At 37.7% G+C, this 21,464-nt stretch overlaps 1 protein-coding gene across 2 annotated transcripts in view; it reads left to right on the top strand.

Annotated features, from left to right (window-relative positions):
• Window positions 1-17,344, top strand: part of PPP2R5E (protein phosphatase 2 regulatory subunit B'epsilon) — a 167,270-nt gene extending 149,926 nt beyond the window's left edge. The window contains exons 11-14 of one of the 2 annotated variants that reach the window (XM_049899546.1): window positions 666-785; window positions 5,118-5,245; window positions 7,251-7,352; window positions 11,992-17,344. In XM_049899546.1, coding sequence (XP_049755503.1) covers window positions 666-785; window positions 5,118-5,245; window positions 7,251-7,352; window positions 11,992-12,091 — 450 coding nt within the window. In that variant the 3' untranslated portion in view covers window positions 12,092-17,344. The remainder of the gene's footprint in view (window positions 1-665; window positions 786-5,117; window positions 5,246-7,250; window positions 7,353-11,991) is intronic. The other variant, XM_049899545.1, reaches the window with a different exon arrangement.
• The last annotated feature ends 4,120 nt before the right edge of the window (window positions 17,345-21,464 follow it).

The raw sequence follows: 21,464 nt of genomic DNA, 5'->3' as shown, positions 1-21,464 counted from the left end.
GCACTGAGGCCATGTGATTCATTGTCCTTTATAGTGAGTGTGTGTGTGTACATGTGCGTAGGTGTAGAGAGTGGGTCAGCCTGTGCAAATGGATTTAAGGTAGTGCTTGCGTGTGGGTGAGTTTGCTCATTTGTGTCTCTTGGATCCTGTTTGTTGTGTTAACTGGCATATCCTAGAGGAACACCACACATAGCAGGGGCAGTAAGTATTGGACGAATGACTGTGTGCCTCTGTGGACTTTTGCACATCCATGCTGGAGGGCCACCCTCCCGTCGTTTAAAAAAAAAAAAAAAAAAGGGCAGGGAGAGAACTGGAGTGACAGCAGTAGGTGGAGAGCCCCACAGGGCCAATTCTGTTTTCCAGGGACCCTGCTGCACCTTGCAAGCATCCCTTCCTCTGTGTAATAGAGGTGGCACCGAAAGTGTTTATTAAAAGTAAATAGAACTATATTTTTAGTGCTATGGGGAACTTACCTTTAAGAAGTACCCTGTTGTGAATTCTTTGTGAAATGAATATCTTCGAATGTGAAGTAGTACCTTGCTTTTATTTGTTTAGTTTTATATGTAAACTTTTCTTAAAACAATGGAAATTTCTCATTAATCCACATTGTTCAAATAGATTTCCAGTGAAGCACCTGACATTTTGTATTTTGCATGTGTTCGCAGGTAATGTTCCTTGGGGAGCTGGAGGAAATATTGGATGTGATTGAACCTTCACAGTTTGTTAAAATTCAAGAGCCTTTGTTTAAACAAATTGCCAAGTGTGTGTCTAGCCCCCATTTTCAGGTTAGTAATAAAAGGAACATGATGAGCCAGAGTGGCCTAGACAAGGTGAATTATTTTGGTTAATTTATATTGAGAGAAACGTATTGAACATGAGATAGCTGTTGCTTTTATTTGCTCTTTTCTCACATGCTAACAGTAATCACCTTTTTCTTGAGCACCTGCTACATAGAAGCCAGTGTAAGGGTGCTTTCTGTTTGTTAGCTCTAATTCTCACAACCAGCCTGAAAGGGATGGCATAAGATCTTTTGTAGGTATGAACACTGAGGCTGAAAGCCATAAGCAGCTGGTCTCTGGTTAAATCACTGAATGAGAGTAGACTGGAGGAGCTCCTGTAGAATGCAAGAGAGAATGCTAAACAATGTCTAAGAGAAAAAGAGAACTCAGTGTTTTGTGTTAGATGCTTCACATACAGTATTTCCAGACCTCAAATTATTCTGTGAGGCCCTTTTTCCATTTTTCAAAGCAGAAAAATGAAGCTCAGAATGATATACAAAAGGTGTCATACTTAGTAGGGAATTGAGTCCACTTTTGAATTTAGATGTAACTTCTTGCTCAAGCCCCTGACCTTCTTGTGGCACCACTCTGCCTCCTTGTGGCCACTCAGGGAGAGCCAGAAGGAGAGCCTGGGCAATGCTTTTCTTTGACTGGAGCAGCTGCTGCAGTGCTACAGAGCCAGCACATGATGGAAGAAGGGTGATCTGAGCTGAAAGCACGGTAGGTTTTATTCTGTAGCTGTTTCACCAAAGGCCCAACTCACAAACCTGGAGACTTCATATACTGCCAGCAGTTTGAAGAGATTGTTCAGATTATAGTTCATAGCACAGCACCACACCTCTAACATGGCCCTTTTATGGTTGTTGTGGTTTTAATTTTTGATCTGAAGAATCATGACACACACACAAAAGTGGAAACCATTGCATTAAGTGTTCAGATGATACGTATCTAGGTAAAACAGAAAAATTACAAGACGATATGTAGATATTTTGCATATTAACACAAGGCTCCTGGAGCTCAGACACCTGGCTTGTTTACCTTATTTTTCAGTGTTCATCAGGATGTTTGGCATTATGGAGGGCAAAGATCAGCCATCTCTTAAAATGACCATCACTAGGGAGACTTAAACGATGCTCGGAAGCTTAGAAAGGAGAAGGGGAGAAAGAATTTTAAGTATTCGACAGAAGTAAAACTGAGAAAAAAGGAAAGAAGGAGGGTAAAGAGATTCTTGTTTACTTGTTTAAGTGTTCATTAGTTCATCCAGCAAATATTTATTAAGTGCCAGCTCTGTAGCCAGACACCTACCACTCCTTGCCCCAGGTGTGGCACTGGGGCCAGAGGTCTCCAAGTTAGAGACACTGCCACTATGTATACAGGACAGCAAGTCCCAGGAAGATATTGGTTCCACATCCTAACGTCAGATATGGTAATTTTTACTTTGTATAAACACCACCACCTTTCTTCTTTAAGCGGCTTTACTAGTTGCTGACTTTTATTATGGAAGTGATTTTATATATTAAAAAATAAAGAGGTTGAGATACTTGTTAAAGTTAAGTAATAGGTAAATATTTGACTCATAATTGGGCAAAGAAAGTCTTAGGTTCCTCCTCCTTTGCACACCCTCCTGTGATTTCTTTAAAAAATTTCCTCTTCCAATTACATGTTTCAGAACCTGACCCCCATTCTTTCTTTTCTCCCCTCTCTTTCCTTCATGCTCTGTCTCCTTAGCTACATTGTTCAGTTCAATGGTTTCCAAACACATTACCCATATGGTTGCCACTACCCCCTTCTCTGTAATTCCCCATGTCCGGAATGCCTTTTTTCTCCTCTTTCCTTCATCCTTCAAGACCCAGCTTAAATACCACTTTGTCTATTACATACATTCCTGCTACCCCTCTGCTCCCCAGGTCTTCTGGATTGTCTGTTCTACTCTTTCCTCTGGTACTTTATTTATATATTTGATACAGCATTTGTCACAGCATACACTGAGTAGCCTTATAGATACCCCCTTTCTCCACCAGAATGTCAGCTCCATAGGGGTAATAGTAAAGAGATTGGGAGCAGAGACTTTGGAGTCTGCCACTTGCTGGCCATGTGACCTTGAACCAATGGCATAACTTCTCTGAGCCTCTGCTTCCTCATTTCTAAAATAGAAATAATGCTACCTGGCCAAGCAATTGGAAGAGATTCAGATTTGTGCCCGTTCCAAAGAAAGTTGATCCAACAGAATGTGGAAATTATCAAACAATATCAGTAATATCACATGCAAGTAAAATTTTGCTGGAGATAATTCAAAAGCAGTTGCAGCAAGACATGTCAGGAACTGCCAGAAATTCAAGCCTGATTCCAAAGAGGATGTGGAACAAGAGATACCATTGCTGAAAGTAAAGAGGAATTGAAGTCCTTACTGATGAAGATCAAAGACTGTAGCCTTCAGTACGGATTACACGTCAAAATAAAGAAAACAGAAATCCTCACAACTGGACCAGTAAACAACATCATGATAAATGGAGAAAAGATTGAAGCTGTCAAGGATTTCATTTTACTTGGATCCATAATGAACACCCATGGAAGCAGCAGTCAAGAAATTCAGTGACTTATTGCATTGGGCAAATCTGCTGCAAAAGACCTATTTAAAGCGTTAAAAGTCAGAGGTATAACTTTGAGGTCTAAGGTGCATCTGTTCTAAGCCGTGGCATTTTCAGTCACCTCATGTGCCTGCAAAAGCTGAACAGTGAATTCGGAAGACTGAAGAAGAATTGATGCTTTTGGATTATGGTGTTGGTAAAGAATATTGAATGTACCATGGACTGCCAGAAGAACGAACAAATCCGTCTTGGAAGAAGTACAGCCAGAATGCTCCTTGGAAGCAAGAATGGCGAGACTTGGTCTCATGTACTTTGGACATGTTATCAGGGGGACCAGTCCCTGGAGAAGGCGATCATGCTTGGTGAAGTAGAGGGTCAGCAAAAGAGAGGAAGATCCTCAACGAGATGGATTGATTCAGTAGCTGTAGCAATGGGTCAAGCATAGCAACAATTGTGAGGATGGCGCAGGACCGAGCAGTGTTTTGTTCTGTTGTGCATAGGGTTGCTGTGAGTTGGAATCGACCCAATGGCACCTCACAACAACAACAACAAATCCTCTGTTTGTTGGTTGTGAGGATTAAATGAGATAACATATGTGGAACACTTAGCAGAGTGCCTGGCACATAGCAAACATTCAATCATGATTGTTTTCCTTGTATTCTTGAGATTAGTGCCTAATGAGTCCTCGGGCTTTGTTGATCTGATTTGAATAATATAAATGGAAAGGTTCTAATTTCTCAGAGATTCTTGGTGGGTGCATTTTGTACCATTTTATTCCCTTCAAAAAACACTTTTCTTAACTTGTGTGAATAAAGGAAATTGCTGTTTATTGTCCATGTAACTACTCTTTTAGAGATGTGAAGTTTTGTTTCTGAGGTGTTCCAGGAATTCTTAAAATCCAAAATGAGCAGCACAGGCTCAGCAGACCAAATACTATTAGTGTCAGTCAGTGCATGGTGGGCAGAGAAAAGGGATTTGAGAATGCAAGCGGGTGTATGTCCATTCGGTGACCCTGAGTCCAGAAACTGAACGGCTTTCTTCTAGCTTACCCCGCTCAAAGGAAAGGATCAGAAATGAACACCAGAAAGAGCTTGGACACTAGATTCAAGTCCCTCGACTTTTCCCGTTTACTAACAGGGTGACCTTGGACATGTTACCCAATTTTTCTGAACCTCAGTGTTCTCATCTGTAAAAAGAAAATAATGCCTACTCCTAGGGTGGCAGTAAGGATGGTACAGTTTACCTGCAACACTGGCATCATGTTTGGCCCAAAGGAGATAGTAAAGGCAGATGTTGTGTAGGGATAGGCAAGTGGCTTTCCCTCAGCAGCTGTTTACTGAATCACCCTATGGCTCATCTGAAGTGTGTGGGATGAAAGAGGTGATATGTAAGGGAAATCTATAAAATGGGTGAAACCGATGGGGAAAACACTATGGTGTATCAAAGATGTCTGGGGCTTGAGAGCTCTGCAGGGAACATGTGGGATCAGATAAGAGGAGCAGCATTAGAGAAAAATATAAATAAGCAGGTAGGAAAATTTATTTCTTTTCATTCCCCAAATCGATGAACCACTTTGCAACTTTCTGAGAGACTTTAAATTCACAAGGATGTAAAATGTGATTAATATTTAATTTTACATTTGATTGAATGATTAAAAAATAGCCTCTCTTAAAATACTTTTATTTGGAAAGGTTATAATTTTATCTTTGTATTTTTCTCACTTAATATATGTATTTTTCTTTTTCCAAAGGTGGCAGAAAGAGCACTCTATTATTGGAATAATGAATATATCATGAGTTTGATAGAAGAAAACTCTAATGTCATCCTTCCCATCATGTTTTCCAGCCTTTATAGGATTTCGAAGGAACATTGGAATCCGTAGGTTTTCACAGCTCCCTTCCTCCCTCCTTTCCTTTTGTTTAATAAAATGGTTTGAATGCTTGCTATGTGCCAGATACTGTGCTTGTTGTTGGAGACAGAAATGTGAAAAGATAAAACCCTACCTTTTAGGAATTCACTGACTATTTAAGAAGAACCACATGTAAACAGATATTTTATAAAACAGGATTATAAGTGCTACTTTATTAAAATACCTGTTTACTTGAGGGGCTCCATGACCTGTGAATATAGCAGGGATATTTTGGGAACACTCTGGAGCTGAGAGGGGAGGCTCGTGGATATTGATTAGAAGATGGAGCTTGAAATGAATCTTAAAGGACTTTGTCAGTGGATACGATGGGGGAAGGACAGTGGCTCCATCTACCACATAAAAAGGCACACACCTGCAAGAAGCACCTGTCGAGTTCAGAGACCTGTGAGCTTGGGAGGGCTAAAGCACAAGGCCTTTGGGAGAGGGTGCTGGAAGATGGGTGGGGTCCACATGAGCCTTCACCAAGGGAGTGATAAGGGAAATGATCTGAGTAGATTTGCATTTTAGCAGGATCCATTTCTTAACAACAAACTCAGTCATTATACATATTTTCTAGGGGAACAATAGTTTAAAATCCTCAAGGGTAAGTTAACATCTAGGCCTACGAAAGGTAACACATTCTGCATTTTTTTATGGTGTTACCTAGTCCTCTGTGGAATTGAAAACAAATTTAATGTGACATTAAAAAAATTAGTCACAGTTTGGTATATTGGTAGTATGTTTGTCTTTAAAAGTTTTGCACTTAGTTGTAAAATGTCCTATTTCTTCTTTTTCAAATTTGCCAAATTTTATTAATAAAACTTGTAGAAATAAATAGCTGGTAAACAGTTAAGTCCCAGTATTCAGCTGGTCTCTTGAGGAACTGGAGTGGTTCTAGTGAGTGTCTTTAATGCCTTTTTCCAACACTTCCCATTGCATTTGAAGGTCAGCTTTCGCAACAAAAGAGAGCTAGCTTCAATTTTCCTTTTAGTGGGCACAGGGCAGAAGCTCCACAACAAGTACACTTTCATGTAAGTGTTTTTGCAAACATCAAACTCATTTATGTAACATACGCCTTAATCGTTACCAATACCTTTTTCTGTGGTGGTAGGAATATATTTGTTTCAAAATGGAAGCGAAGTATGTTTTTACAACAGTCAATGCTATTTAGACCCAGCCTGTGAAATATCAAGCCTATCGTGGCACAGTTCTCACGTTGCCCAACAGCTTATTCTTTTACTTGATAAGCAAGGGCTGCCATTTTGGCCACTTAGCTGTTCGATGTTCCACAGCCACTAGCAGATATCACCAACTTGCTGGTTATTTTACCAGCATGTGGGTTGGGTCAGCAGGGGACCAAGCAGGAGTGTATGGATCAATGCAAATCATAGTTAGAAAAATAACTTCATGTTACTGCCCAGCTTACAGGGGTTTGGTATATCCTTGAATATAAGCAATTAATACATGTATTTGTGTATATATTTGTGTGTGTGTATATATATACATATATAATATGTATTTCTGTGTAACAGCTTTTGATTTTGATAAATTATGAATGTTATTCCTTTAAAAATAAAACTCTATGCAAATACAGGTCTCTAAGGTTAGTCCTACCACAGGTGCTCATTTTTTAGGGTGAAGTTGCTTTATTTTTATACTTGCCTTTTAATTATGTAGTGCCCACAGTAAGACTATTCTGGGTACCAATAATACGAAGGACCGAATTAGACATTTTTTTAATCCTGTCAACCCTGCAGGAAGATCTCTTGCCTTGAATAAAGAATGTGAAACTCTGAATGTGTAAATGAAATGGAGGTCATTTCTAGTTGTTCAACCAAAAAGGAATGGCGCAGACTATGCAAAACGAGAGGCTCACTTGAACAAAAGTTGTGCCTACCCTTTCTTTGTTCAGCATCCTATTGGTTTTTTGGATTAAGGATAACTGAGATGTTCCCTTTTCTTTGTGCTTCACAGGGCTATCGTGGCGTTAGTGTACAATGTGTTGAAGGCATTTATGGAAATGAACAGCACCATGTTTGATGAGCTGACAGCCACATACAAGTCAGATCGTCAGCGGTAACTTTTTAAAGCTTTTTTGTCAGCTGTGCACAAAGCTATCTGTTGAGTTCTTTTCCTTGCGTAGTTGTGCCTGAAATCATAAAAAAAAAAAAAAATAAGCAGCACAATTTTATTTATTTATGTATTCATTTTTGCATGCTCATTAGCTGTGTCCTTGTAAGCGTGCCACTGGGTAACAAAGCTTGTAACAGTGTCATTTTGATAAAGCCTGCATTTCTCCTTCTCTACAATAATATTTTAGTTCTGCTTTAGGGCTAAGAGCTGACACATAACTGGTATTTCAGGCCCACTTAGGAGAACTATAAGGTAGTTTGCAATCTGGATTCACCCCCATTCTGAACTTAATCTGATCTAGATTTGGATTGGTCTTGTTCTTCACTCCAGCAGCATGAGGTACGAGGCCCAGAACTTACTTTCTTCTCTAGAGCCCAACAAATTCATTACAATTCAAAGGGCAGCAAGAAGAACATGGAGTGAACAATGAGATGTTCTAGAAGTCTGGAAATGTTTAAGAGACCATAAGGGAACAAAACCCAGTGGAACTCTACAGTGAATGCTTGTGGCCTAGTAAAGCCTTTCTTGATTTCGTTCACTTAATTCTTCATTTTTGTTATTTCTTGTGCAATATGTCAAACTTTAGGAAACCCTGGTGGCATGTGGTTAAGTGCTACGGCTGGTAACCAAAGGGTCTGCAGTTCGAATCCTCCAGGCTCTCCTCGGAAACTCTATGGGGCAGTTCTACTCTGTCTTATAGGGTCGCTATGAATTAGGAATCGACTTGGCGGCACTGGGTTTTATGTCAAACTTCCCGGAAGATGTACTTGAATTGGTTAAGGAAAGCCTAGAGAGCTCTTAATAGTTGGGGTTCTGGTTTGGCTTTGACCACCTGGAAGCAAATGTCAGGTTTTGTGTATTATAAAATTTTGGATCTTAGGGAATTCCAAAGGTTTGTGCAAGTGTTCATACCCATGACCTCGCTGAATCTCCTGAACAAAGCTACATGTGGTTCCCTTGCTTCTTTGCTTAGCCTGAATTTGAATGTTACTTTTATATTACTGATAAAAAGAACAAAAAGGAGAAAGGTGTGGTGGCAGAGGGTAAAGGACCATTTCAGTGATTTTTTTTCTTTTTTAGTTACTGGGATGTGGTTTATTGAAAGACAGTTCAATTAGGGAATATAGCAAGTTTTTAGCTATAGACAGAGGGGTTGAGATCTTTACCACGATGTTGGGATAAATACCAATTTTCGGATATGTGGAGTTCTGGGAGTGCAGTGATTAAGTACTTGGCTGTTAACTGAAAGGTCAGCAGTTTGAACCCATCAACCGCTGTGTAGGAGAAAGATGTGGTCGTCTGCTTCCGTGTAAATTTACAGCCTTGGAAACCCTATGGGGCAGTTCTCCTCTATCCTGTGGGTTTTCTAGGAGTTGGAATTGACTGGCCGGCAATGCTTTTTTTCTTTTTTTGATGGTGTCGTACTTGGAATTTCAACAACTTTTAATTTGCTGTGTTTGCAGTGTTTACAAATCATTAGCTTTCTAATAATCCTCCTTGCCCCAAACTTAAAATCTTTAAAAAATATAATTTTAAAAATGGAGACAAGGGCACATTTTAATAAGGTGATGTACCATTAAATAGTGTTTGTGCATAATGTCATCTCTTTTATAGCAACAGAAAGCCCATTATTATATTTGAACAAGACTATTAAAGACCTAATTTCTAAAAGAGTCAAATTCATTGGTGCATATTTATTGAACTTCAGTAATGGGTTAGGATAAAATCGTTTTATGATCATTTGATGTCTAAATTAGATAAACCAAACCCTTGGAAAAAGATAAAAATTAACTAAGGGAAGGAAAAATTACTAGCATGTCATAGACCAGGAATAGACAATACTGTGATGTCGATTCTAATCACTGGCACTGAAATGACTTGTAGTGAGTGGGTCGCTATGGGTCGGAATCGACTCGACAGCACTGGGTTTGTTGTGTTTTTTTTTTTTTTTGGTATAGTGATTGGGCTTTCTTAATGAAACAAAGTTTTTTTTTTTTTTTTTTTTTTAAGCAAGAGTAATACTTTGTCAAATAAACAATAGAAGGGTTTCCTAGATTCATGGGAAACATTGGTTTCTCCATAGATACAAGAATAGAGATTAATGAGATTTATGTAGTATCATCAGAGAAGAACTGAATGAAGACTTTCACTTCAGGACGGCAAGACATTAATAGTTTCATTTAAGATCAAATCAATTTTTAGGCATTACAAACCTGAAAATGGTGGGTGGAATAAGTAACACTGTTAGATGCATATGCCAACATTAGTGCTGTGTAAAATTGAAATTGGAAGAGAATTTGACAACATCCCTAGCATGACATTGTGGTTGAGTTTTAAAAATTTCCGCCTACAGAGAGGAAGAAATGTGGGAAAGAATGGGGGTGACAGTAACCGTATCAGAAATATTTAGAATTTTTGAATATAAACTTGTCAGTGTGAAAAATTTATGAGAGGAAAAGACCCCCTGGACAAATGGCATCTAATGCCATGAAACTCTTGATCAAGAACATGAATGAAATGCTTCAGTAGCAGATGATGAGTGTTTTAATGATGTCAGCACTTAATTTAAATTGCAAATCAGGGCAATAGGAACCTGATTTCTTTTGAGCTGTTTTTCACTTGAGAAAAATTCCCAAGCCCTTGCATAACACTCCTTTCTCTTCTTAAATAAAAGTCCTATGCTTTGAAACTCCACAGTATTTATAGGATTGATTTATATGTACTCAAGTCAGTGTTTTCTGTAAGATTTATTTAGACCTAATATTATCTCCAAAACTATACTGAGAAACCAGAAGTGTTATTTTGCCACATAGCTCACTTTATAGTTGTTCTAGTCTATCTAGAATTCATAGTGATTGGAGATGATCTACTTGTGACTGTTACTGCCCTGTAAATATGTTTTTACAGGGTCAGAATTAACAGATAGGTAATTGGTTGAAAAAGTAGTATGTCCACTGAAATTCATATTGTGCAGATTGTATTTAAGGTAGCTGAAATTAATTATAGTAAACAAGGCCTAAATTACCAATTTAACTATCAAATATTAATTACCATATTATATAATTATATATTCCCTCAAAACTTTAGGGGAAGGAGAATATAAAATTACTTGAATATTTCTAGAGGGTTTTTTTGGCGGGGGGAGGGCAAAGATTAATTTCTTTTGCTATAGATACTATTGAAATAACTTAAAAAATTGATGATGACATAAATATGAGATATTGGAATTTAGCTGAAAAGAATTTAAACACAAATTTTACTTAACCCACGATGATTTCCCTGCCCAAATATTGTCCTGTGACTGAAGTTAAATCCTTACTAGGTGAGATAGCCAAGGTCCACATTCCATGCCTGAGATGGCAGAGCCTCCATTTTCAGGAGGTATCTGAATTCATGGATTCACAGGTGTCATCTGGGTCTGCTTTTTACTGGCTTGCCATAACATGAGAAAACTAGGGACAAAATAGTGAATTCTCTTAACAAAGGTGAATTTATTTATTTTACAATATAGTTATATATTATGTACTTTCTCCTTGCTTGCTGTTAAAACACCCTTTCTTTTTTAAAAATATGTTGATTTTAAAACATCCTTGGCAAAATAAAACTTGTTGACCCTGCTTTGGAGCCCTGGTGGTACATTGGTTAAGACCTTGGCAGCTAACCAAAAGGTTGGCAGTTCGAACCCATCAGCCAGTCCTTGGGAACCCTATGGGGCACTTCCACTCTGTCCTGTAGGGTCACTATGAGTCAGAATCAACTCAATGGCAGTGAGTTTTTTGGATTTCTACCCTATTTTGGATGTCCACTTTTTTTGGTTAATTTTACCAAACAGTGAAATCTGAAAGTCTAAAACTCACTAGTCGAATTGCCAAATTTGAAAGGTTGGTACATTAAAAATTTAATACATAATAATATTAACAAAGTTCTGTCCAGATCATTAAAACTGAAACCCCAAAGGAAGTATCTTCAGTTTAGTTGTATATATTGGTGCAAAAATAAGTTAATAATTTGGATTTTGTGATCTGTTAATACTTGTTAGAGGTAAGATTCTGCTATAGAGTTTAAATATACATGGTATATAAAATATAGACATAAATAAAGGAGCGATATATTTTCTTGACATATAGCATTTCCTGAATGAGTGTCATCTCCAGCATTCCATTTGAGAAACTGTATTTGGAGACAGTGAGAAAAATTAGATTATAACTAAGACCCAACTATAAGTCACTAATGTGTCCTTGGTTTCAGGGTAACTGATACATACAAACAATTCCCATTTTTTCCTCAGGAATTTTGAGGTTAATTTTTTGTATTAAGCTAAGTCAAAAGGAGTATGATAGGAAATCTTAAAATATTCTTATCATCTCCTACTCTGTTCGTTAATACTACTTTTATGCCTAAGTGTCAGAAATAAAAAGAGCAAGAGAGAAAAGAAGAAAAAACACCCACAAGATTAAGGTGAAACTTTTCGAAGAATTTTTAAAACATACATGGGGAAAAGTATGTTAAAGAAGCAGTTATTGTTGGATGGTCTCTTTAAACTTTCTTGGTTGTTTACATTGTATTCTATTTCCTTCCCCAGTGAGAAAAAGAAAGAAAAGGAGCGTGAAGAATTGTGGAAAAAATTGGAGGATCTGGAGTTAAAGAGAGGTCTTAGACGTGATGGGATAATTCCAACTTAACAAAAATAATGACAACAACATTACTAACCTGTGGAGTCACACATTTATGTAGTAGAAGATGGAGCAACAGTTTTCTGTATTGTGCAACTTTACAGTAGATTTCACATTTGTTTCATTATTACAACAGCACTGTATATACCTACCTGTCTCTAAGTAAAGGAAAAACAAAATAAGGACTTCAATCCAAAGTTTGGACAGTAGATGGACTTCTCAGAACTTTGCAAACATAATCATTGTTCTAACCCTCTTGAAAGGAAAAAAAAAAAAAGCAGTCTTCAGAGATCTGTTGATGAAATTGCTGTGTTAAAATTCCATTGTCAGGAGTTCCTTATTTATCATTAGCAGAGAGTATGATACAATTTTCAAATGTGAACAATCTTAAATTTAGCTTGTCTTTCTGCTAAGCTGTTAAATGTATTTATAGTAAATGGAAGAAAAAAAGACCGTCATTTCCTTATAAGTTCGTATAACACCCTCCTCTGGATAACTTGACTGTAATTTGACATCTGTCCCTTGTGCACATCTTCATGAGCTGAATGTCCACATGGAACAGGGCCATGGATTATAAAGGTCCCTGATAAAAGTTTTGTTTACTGGGGTGAACATCTTTCCAGTAACCAGGTAGTCCCGGTACTCCTTTAGTCTTAAAATTAGGAGTAAAAGAGAAGAGGTGATAAACATAGTAGGAAAGGGAATTTTGGATTCATTGCATCAGTTTATGGTGAATCTGAATCAGTGTCTTGAATCCTTTGAAAACAGGCACTGGGACATCACAGGCTTCAGTACCTGACCAGTATTAGTTGCATACATCATTGAACACACATACCAGAGAGATGTTTTAGAAATGTCAGTAAAACATCCTTTTGGACCATTTTGAAATGAAAAAGACAAACACTAAACAGTACAACCATGAAATTGATTGCCAAGGATTGTGAATCTAATTGGGAAAAGAGTTGAGCAAACAGCTTGGACTGTTTGGAGTTGTTGCCTTACTTTTTAATATGTATTTATAAAGTATTCCAGCAAAAGAGGATGTAACCTCTGGGGGAAAAAAAACACAAAAACATGTTACAGTGTTTTTTGTAGATTTTTGCTCTATATCTCATCACAGCGCCAGCCCTGTTTTTAGCCGGAAAGGATTCAGGATACACATTATACTGCATTCTGAATTGGATGCATATTCCTAACTACTGTATTTGTTACCAAAAGTGGTTCTACAAATGCTACTGAAAAATCTGGAAATTCCTAATGTCCTGAGTATTAATAATAAAGTTTAAAAATGCTTTTATATCAAAGGTGCATTCTGACCAAATTGTTTAAGAAAAACAAACAAAATCTAGGGCTGTATTATAGATATATCTTACTGGCTCTCTGCTTTGTATTTAAAAGAGGAAGCTTACATCTTGGGTAGATGATACGCTGATGACACTTGTGTACAGGATGTACGTACCGACTGCAGTTGCATTATTATGTACTAAAAAATACGTTTTGGGATTGATTGCCAGGATGCTGTTTGCTTGTCCTGAACACTGCAGCAGTGAGTTGATAACCCTAACGTCACTTCCAGCAGTATTCATGGTATAGAGCTGATTCTGTGTTCATGTGTTGAATTGTGATAGTAGCAAACATGAACATATGAACTGTTGCTCTCAATAGAAATACAATATAATTATGGGCTTGTAAATTTTCTTCCTTCCATTTAAATAGAAAGTAGAATATGCAGTTTTATTGTTTCAAAGAAAAAGGGGAAGAAGAAGGGGGGAAAAAAATCCTTGAACCTTTCTCCCCTCTTAAGTGTTTCAGGATTATCAGGTCACAGATTATGTGTAAAAGTCAGCTAATCATGGATATTGTCATCTGAGTAACTTTGTAAAAACAAAAAACTTGGTACTGTTAATTCTGGAAAAGAAACAGCAGTAAAAGAATCATACGCAACGCCAAACACAACATGGTTTAATGGTATTAATAGTTTTTTTTTTTTTTTTTTTAAAGAAAGTGGGGATTCTGTGTAAAGTTGGCACAGGCTGCCAAAGATGAAACAATTTTAAACGTGCTGGAGCAAAGGTGCAAGTTTGAATACTAAAGTTAAAAAATAAATTTGTAACAAATCATCTTCTTTAGCTCTTTTGATTTTAGCCCTTTGGTTTCGACTATGCATCCCATTTATTTTTGATAGTCTAAACCTTTGTTTGCTGTTAATTGATCTTTTTAAATAGAGAACATTAAGATCATAGGTTTCTGAAGTATCTCTGCCCGTTGGCATGAAATGCAGTCGTTTGAAATGAGAAAGGCTAGGATCCTGTCCTCAAGGTGAGAACTACATACACAGAAATCTTTCATGTCAATTTCATGTTGATCATTCCAAACTGAGAAGAATAAAGCCACATTTTAGACATATTTAAAGAAGCAATTATAGGCATATGTCTAAAATTCACAGGGCGACTTCTGAGAAGCAACACTGTCTTTTCTATTTTAACTGAAAGTGACAATGTGACATTTGTCTTGTTGTGTCCAGGGACACAGAGTAACTGGGGTAATCTGACTGTTGCACTATGTGACATATTTAAGGACATACTTGCTGCGTTTGTAGCAACCCTCTCTCCTTGTCCCTTCCCACAATTCTGCTGTTGCTGCAACTCGAGTTAATTGTGACAAATGCATCTCTGTGTTATATTTTGTTTGCTTCATAATTCCCAGAACTATATATATATAAATATATTTTTAAAATAGCAAATTCGTAGTTAGTGAGTGATGACCACTCCAACCTTGTCCCTACCATATTGGTTTTAGGGATACGATTAAGAGTGTCTTTGGAAGAAAAAAGAAAAGCAAAAACCCTGTGGTTTAGAATGATGTCGAGGCCTTAGGCAGTGGGCCTAGAACAGGTGTGTGAGTGAATTGACCCATCTCATACTTCGGATGGAGCATGCATTCCTTTTCTCATTGTGTAAGCGTCCCTGGTTGTTTTCTTTCGGTGTTTAGGTATTGTCCTTAATTTTATTATATTTTGCTCTCACCAACATCTGAGTGTTTTTTATAAGATAATAAAAAAGTAAAGAAAGAAATAATACTCTCGATGCCGCTGCTGGACACTCACAAGCAGGGTCACACTCCTTCATCTTGGGCCCGCTCGCCTAAGTGGAAGGGTTTAATTTATTTTGTACCTCCTATGCGTGGGAGAGTCTGAAGTGCAGAGCCAGGAATTGCTTGTAATTGCACCTGTTGTACTTAAAAGTATGGCCCTAGGCTCAGTCACACTATGGAAAGAGAGAGAGAGAAAAAGAAAAAAATATATATTTAGAGCTTTAAAAGCTTTTTTATTTTTTTGTGGGGGTGGGGGTGGGGAAGGGAAGATGTATGGATGTTACTGGCATTTTTAAGTGTTTAGAATCTTTTTTTTTCCTCCTGTTTTTCTGTTTTGCATTTTCTCTTTAATCAGATGCACTGACCTGACCCAGGAAATGAAGAGATTGTCTCTTTTGTTGTTCTTACCAATGTTACACAAAGTGACAGCCACCTATAGCAAAAAACGTGGCACCAGACACGATCAGTGATGTTTTATTTGTACATCAGTATTTTTATTTCTGTATTTTGGCTCAGCTGCTTCTCTGAGTAGAGTGAAGGAATGAGCCACAAAGGATTTTTCTAGTAAGTATATTGGCAATGCATTTTCTATTCCCAAGTGTTTAATTTTGGGAATCTAAAAGAAGGATTGTGCATCTTGAGAGAAAGTTGAGTAAATTTTGATCTAGCAATATGTTAATTTGTGTTGCTGCTTGTGCACAAGAGCAGTGGTAGTATCTCTCTTGGAAATAAACATGCCATATTATGATGTCTGTGAATATAGGTTTCCTTTTCTTCCCTTTCCCTCACTCCTTTTTTGAAATCACTCATTGTAAATAAGTTGTAATCCAGACCTCACGTATCAATGGGGAACTTTCAAATATAAATATTACCAATACACTTTCTGATTGTCTAATTTTTGACTGAAGTATAAAGAGAATGACATGTCCATTGCTTTTGGTTTGAGGATTTTGCTCTAGCTTCCTAAGTCTTTTGGTATTTTAGTATTTCATTGTTCTAGCAGGAGAGGGCAGCAAAAGTTCATTTTCCCCTTTAGAAATGATGTGATCCATGATTGGTTTTAAATTTAGGTGTGTGTATGTATTTGTTTTTGTTTCTTAAAACAGCATCTGTTGGTAGAGGTAAAAATGAAACATTTTTGATATGAAAAGTTGCATATGAAAATTATAGACTGGCTTAACTAGACAATGAGTGAAGACTTCTGATCCACATCAAAGTTAAAATGCCTCAAAACAATCTGCTAGCTCTGGCTAAAATATGCCACGTCCTTTTTAAACACAACAAAAATGCAAGCTGAGTCTTAATCACTTGGAGTTTAAAATGTCCTTCTTTGGAATTGATTTACTTTCTTCAAAGTGGTAACAGAAACAAAAAATGAAGGTGCTCCCAAAGAGAAATGTAACCTCCCCCTTTCGCAGATGTGTGAGAGGTGCTGTACTGTGGGTGCATCATAATAAAGAAGCAGTGAAGAGTTTTCAGGTGCCTGGCTGTTTTTGTTTGTTTTTCTGACCTCTGTGGTCTTTTTCAGCTACACAAATGATAGAGTTGATTAACTTTGTGGCAGTGGGGTTGGTATATTCTAGCTTTCGTTTTGAGAAAATCAGCTTATGATTAATGATATGTAGTGTTGGGCATCATTCCTGTATCTGTTGCTGTGTAACAAAGTAACCCAACATTTAGTGCCTTAAAACAACAATAGTCATTTATTTTGTTAACCAATCTGCAATTTGGGTAGGACTTGGCAAGATGGCTTGTCTTTGTTCCTCAGTCATCAGCTGGGGTGTTTCAAGTGGGACAGAAGAATTTACTTCCAACATGGTATTGGCTGTTGGCTGGGAGCACAGCCAGGGCCTTGGTTCCTGTTGACCGTGTCCTCTTCGCAGGACTTTGGCTTCCTCACAGCATGGCAGATGGATTGTAAGAATGATTATTTCAAGAGACAGGAAGTGGGAACCGCCAGTATTTGAGAACTGGGGCCCAGAAACCAGTACGGCATTACTTCTGTCATACTCTTTTGGTCAAACAGTCTCAGAATCTGTTCAAATTCAAGCGGAGGGGGTATAACCTCACTACTTGATGGGAAGAGTGTCAAATAATTTGCAGTCATCTTTACCATGGGATAGTTTCTTTCAAAGCACTGGATTAAGTGTGATCTATTCTCTTGACCAATTGAATCCCATCAAAATTGGGTACATGTAGAGTTTACTAGTTAATGTTTCATATTCAGTGAAAATCTAGATCGGGGGGAAGTCAGCAATTGTAAATTCAGTAATTTTGTATTTCAAAACCATTTGTAACATCTAAAGACCATTTGGTAAATTACATGGAGAAGAAACTTAGAATTGTAGGGTCCAAAGAGGTTTAAGAGAGATTTCCTTAGCATAAATTGCTTCCTGCCTGTGAATAAATATTTACAACAATGGCGGCCAAGTAGATGTATGGTCCAATTCCTATTTCCAGGGTTTTTATATAATATGGGTTTCTATAAGATTAAGTTCACATTCTTGTTAGGTTCTGTTGAGTTGGTTTGACTCACAGCAACACTAAGTACAACAGAACAAAGTGTAGGCCAGTCTTGTGGTATCCTCACAATCGTTGCTAAGTTTGAGCCCATTTTTGCAGCCACTGTGTCAATCCATCTTGTTGAGGGTCCTCTTTTTCATTGACCGTCTACCAAGCAATTTCACATTAGTTTTTTTTTTTTTTAACTGACCCTGAACTACAGGATAGTTAAAGGGAATTAAAATTGGATTTTTTTTCTGATTATGATACATGTTCATTATATAATACACATTTATCTTGAAAAGGCAGAATTAAAAAAAAAAAGTTGGATAACCACTGTTTCCCATACCTAAAATTCCTTCTACAAGGTTTGTGCATTCATTGATTGATTGGACCAGTGTGTATTGAGTGGCTCTTGTCCGTGCTCTTAGCCTTTCTCTGATGCTCAAATTTCCTCTCTTTAATCTCTCATTTAATTTAGTTTGTCCCTTTTGAAATTATATTCAGAATTCATCATACAACTTTGGGTCAAACTTTGCTTCAACTGAATGACAGGAGGCCTCAGAACCAGAAAGGATATCAGCTACGGTCCTCCTCCTCACCAGAGCTCTTCAGGCAAGATCTCTGGCAGTCAACAACCAAGGTGAAGCATGTGGACTGTGAATAACAGGCACTTGGCTTCGTTTGGCTTCTGTTATTTATTAGATGTGTGACTTTGGGAAAGTTTCTTGATCTAATTCTTGGTTTCCCCATTTGTAAAACGCAGGTAGTAATAGTACTTTACAGTATTGTTCTATTACAGCAGATTATGTAAAATAATTAGCACAAAGTAACCTGCAATAAATACTAATTACCTACAAAACTCCAAACCCCCTGCGATGGAGCCGATTCCAACTCTTCGCGACCCCGTAGAGTTTTCAAAGCTGTAAATCTCTATGGAAGTAGACTGCCCCATCTTTCTAATTACCTACAATAAATACTTCTTATTTTTATTTACTACTGTTTACAGCAGAGAATTTAGTATGAGTGAATAATTATAGCTATTCACATATCAAATGCTATGTGCCTTGTGCTAAGAATTTTACATCCATCACAACAGTTCTGGAATAGGTGCTATTGTCCCCATTTTGTGAATAAGGCTGAGACAGTTGAGGCTCAGAGATGTTAAATAATCTGCCTAAGTCACACACTACCAAAAATGGACTCCAAACTTCTCTGAACAATGATCAGTGTACATTGGGATGACAGCCCTGAGCACATACTTCAAATTTTATGCCTGATTAAAAAAAAAAAAAAAGATAGGGACCCAAATTCACTCCCTGCATGCAAGAGAGAACCCTATTTCTACCTCACACTTTTATCACTGTTCAAATCCTCTCTCCCGTCCCCATCTCACTTTAACTTGAGTAAATTATCAGCCTCAAACTTCCATTTCCTATTCTGTTATAAATGGTCTGTTTTAGCACCTGACTTCACAGGCTTCTCTCTAGAATACCCTGGGAAGAGATCCCGTTGAATCCCAACCAACATGTCCACACAGGGCCTTGCATCCTACTCTGGTACACTATCAATTGTTTTAAAACTATGTTTTTAAAAACAAAATATATCATCATGTGGAAACCCCGGTGGTATGGTTAAGAGCTATGGCTGCTATGGCAGTTTGAATCCACCAGGCCCTCCTTGGAAATTGTATAGGGCAGTTCTACTCTGTCCTGTAGGGATGGAAAATAAACATATTGAAAGGCACAAAATAAAAGTATACCTACTCTTTAAATTATTAGCCTCTCCCCTGGGATAGCCACTACTAAAATTTTGTTTTAAACAACTTTCCTTGAAACCATCAGCACTATCTAATTTTAGAATACTTTTCATCACCGTAAAAAAAACCCAAACACATTAGCAGTCACTTCTCATTTCTGCTCCACAACCAGTCCTAGGCAACTGTTAGTCTTTCTCTATAGATTTGCTTATTCTGGATTTTTCATATAAATGGAACATACTCTGATCCTTTTTTGACTGGCGTCTTTCAGTTAGCATAACATTTTCAAGATTCATCCATGTTGTAGCCTCTATCAGTACTTCATTTCTTTTTATTGTCAAATAGCTTTTTTTTTTTTTTAAGTTGTGCCTTAGATGAACGTTCACCCGTTGCTACATATTCGTATATATCTTATGTATAGAGTCAGAATTGACTCGACGGCAATGGGGTTTTTTTGTTTTTTTTCTTTCTTTTATGTCCTGAGAGGCAGTTTCTTTAGTGTGTATATCTAGAAGTACACTCAGTTCACAGTTTGTGTTTCTTCAGTTTTGCAAGATGGGAGAAATTGCTTTCCTAAATGATTGTACCGAGTTACAATCCCACCAGCAGTACCTAAAAGATTGTGTTGCTCCAAGAAATCCTTTCCTGGATGATGGAAAAATTCAAGAACGCTTAATGATGATGGTTGAACAACATGATGCACACAATGTCACGGAGCTGTATATGTGAAGATTGATGAAGTGGCACGTGTTTTGTTACCTATGTATTTGCCACACACACGCTAAAATCCTTTCCCACCAAGAAAGTAGACATTTATCTATATTATCTTCAAATTTTATGTTTTTTCTTTTATACTAAACTCTTTAATCGAGCTTGAGTTGATTTTGGTATATGGCATGAGATGAGAACCTCAATTGAATTTTTTCTGAAAAACCAGTTTTCTCTCCATCATTTATTGACAATTCCTTCTTCATTACACATTTTGAAATTTTTTCCTTCCGTATTCTCACCCAGTGGTTCTTCTAGCTGAATTTCAGTATCGTTTTTCAAGTTCCCCAAAATAACCCATTGGGATTTTATTGTAATTGCATTAAACTCAGGAATTATTTTGGTCTAAAATCAACATTCAAAAGATTATCCTCCAACTTTCAAACCCAGATAACCAAACCCCTTACTGCGTGACATCCAGTCCCTCAGCCTGCTACTGACGTCCCACAGGCTGTCTCCCCTTCTCCCCTTCAAACTCTTCATTTCAAGCCAGTGTCCTCCATGTCCCCTAAGCATGCCTTATTTATTTTTTCCTCCAAACTTTTGCTCATGAAATTCCCTCCCACCAGAAATGCCAACCCTTCCTTCAGCTTCTGCTTGTCTTGTTTATTCAGACCCAATTCTCTGATTGAGTTTGATTAAAATAATAAGAGGGAGACAAGGGGAATTTCTCTGGAGAGAACTCAGTAAATAGGTTGCTGGTAAGAGGACCAGTAGCCAGGCTAGGCATGCCACTTTTAACATCTAGCCCTGAAGTAGTAAGACAAGTGGAAGGAAGAAGCTGGTGCTATTGCCTCAACACCCCACCATGCCCTGATGTGGCCAGACACAACAGTCATGAAGCCAAGTAATAGAGCAATCCATCATCATCATCATCAAAAAGGACTTAAATTTGAATAGTGCTTTAGTGTTTGCCAAATTGCACACATATCTCGTCATTTAACCCTTGCAACAACTCTTGGAAGCAGGTGACATAATCATTTTACCAGTGAGGACATTAAGGCTTAGAGAAGTTAATTGGCAAGACCAAGGTCACACAGCTAGGAAGTGGTAGTGCCAGTTTTGCAACTTGGCATTCTAATTGTCCCCAATTCACTGCTCTCTCTACCATACCCACCGCTGCTTCCATATTAACTCTGTTAACTTTTAAACAAATACCCCATTCTCACTGACTGTGCTGCAATATGTTGTCATTGTTAGGGCCATTGAGTTGATTCAGACTCATAGCCATCCCATGTAACAGAGTAGAACTGCCTCAGA

Source organism: Elephas maximus, chromosome 10, assembly GCF_024166365.1.
Source record: "Elephas maximus indicus isolate mEleMax1 chromosome 10, mEleMax1 primary haplotype, whole genome shotgun sequence".
Taxonomy (NCBI): domain Eukaryota; kingdom Metazoa; phylum Chordata; class Mammalia; order Proboscidea; family Elephantidae; genus Elephas; species Elephas maximus.
This window is presented reverse-complemented; position numbering and strand designations above follow the sequence as displayed.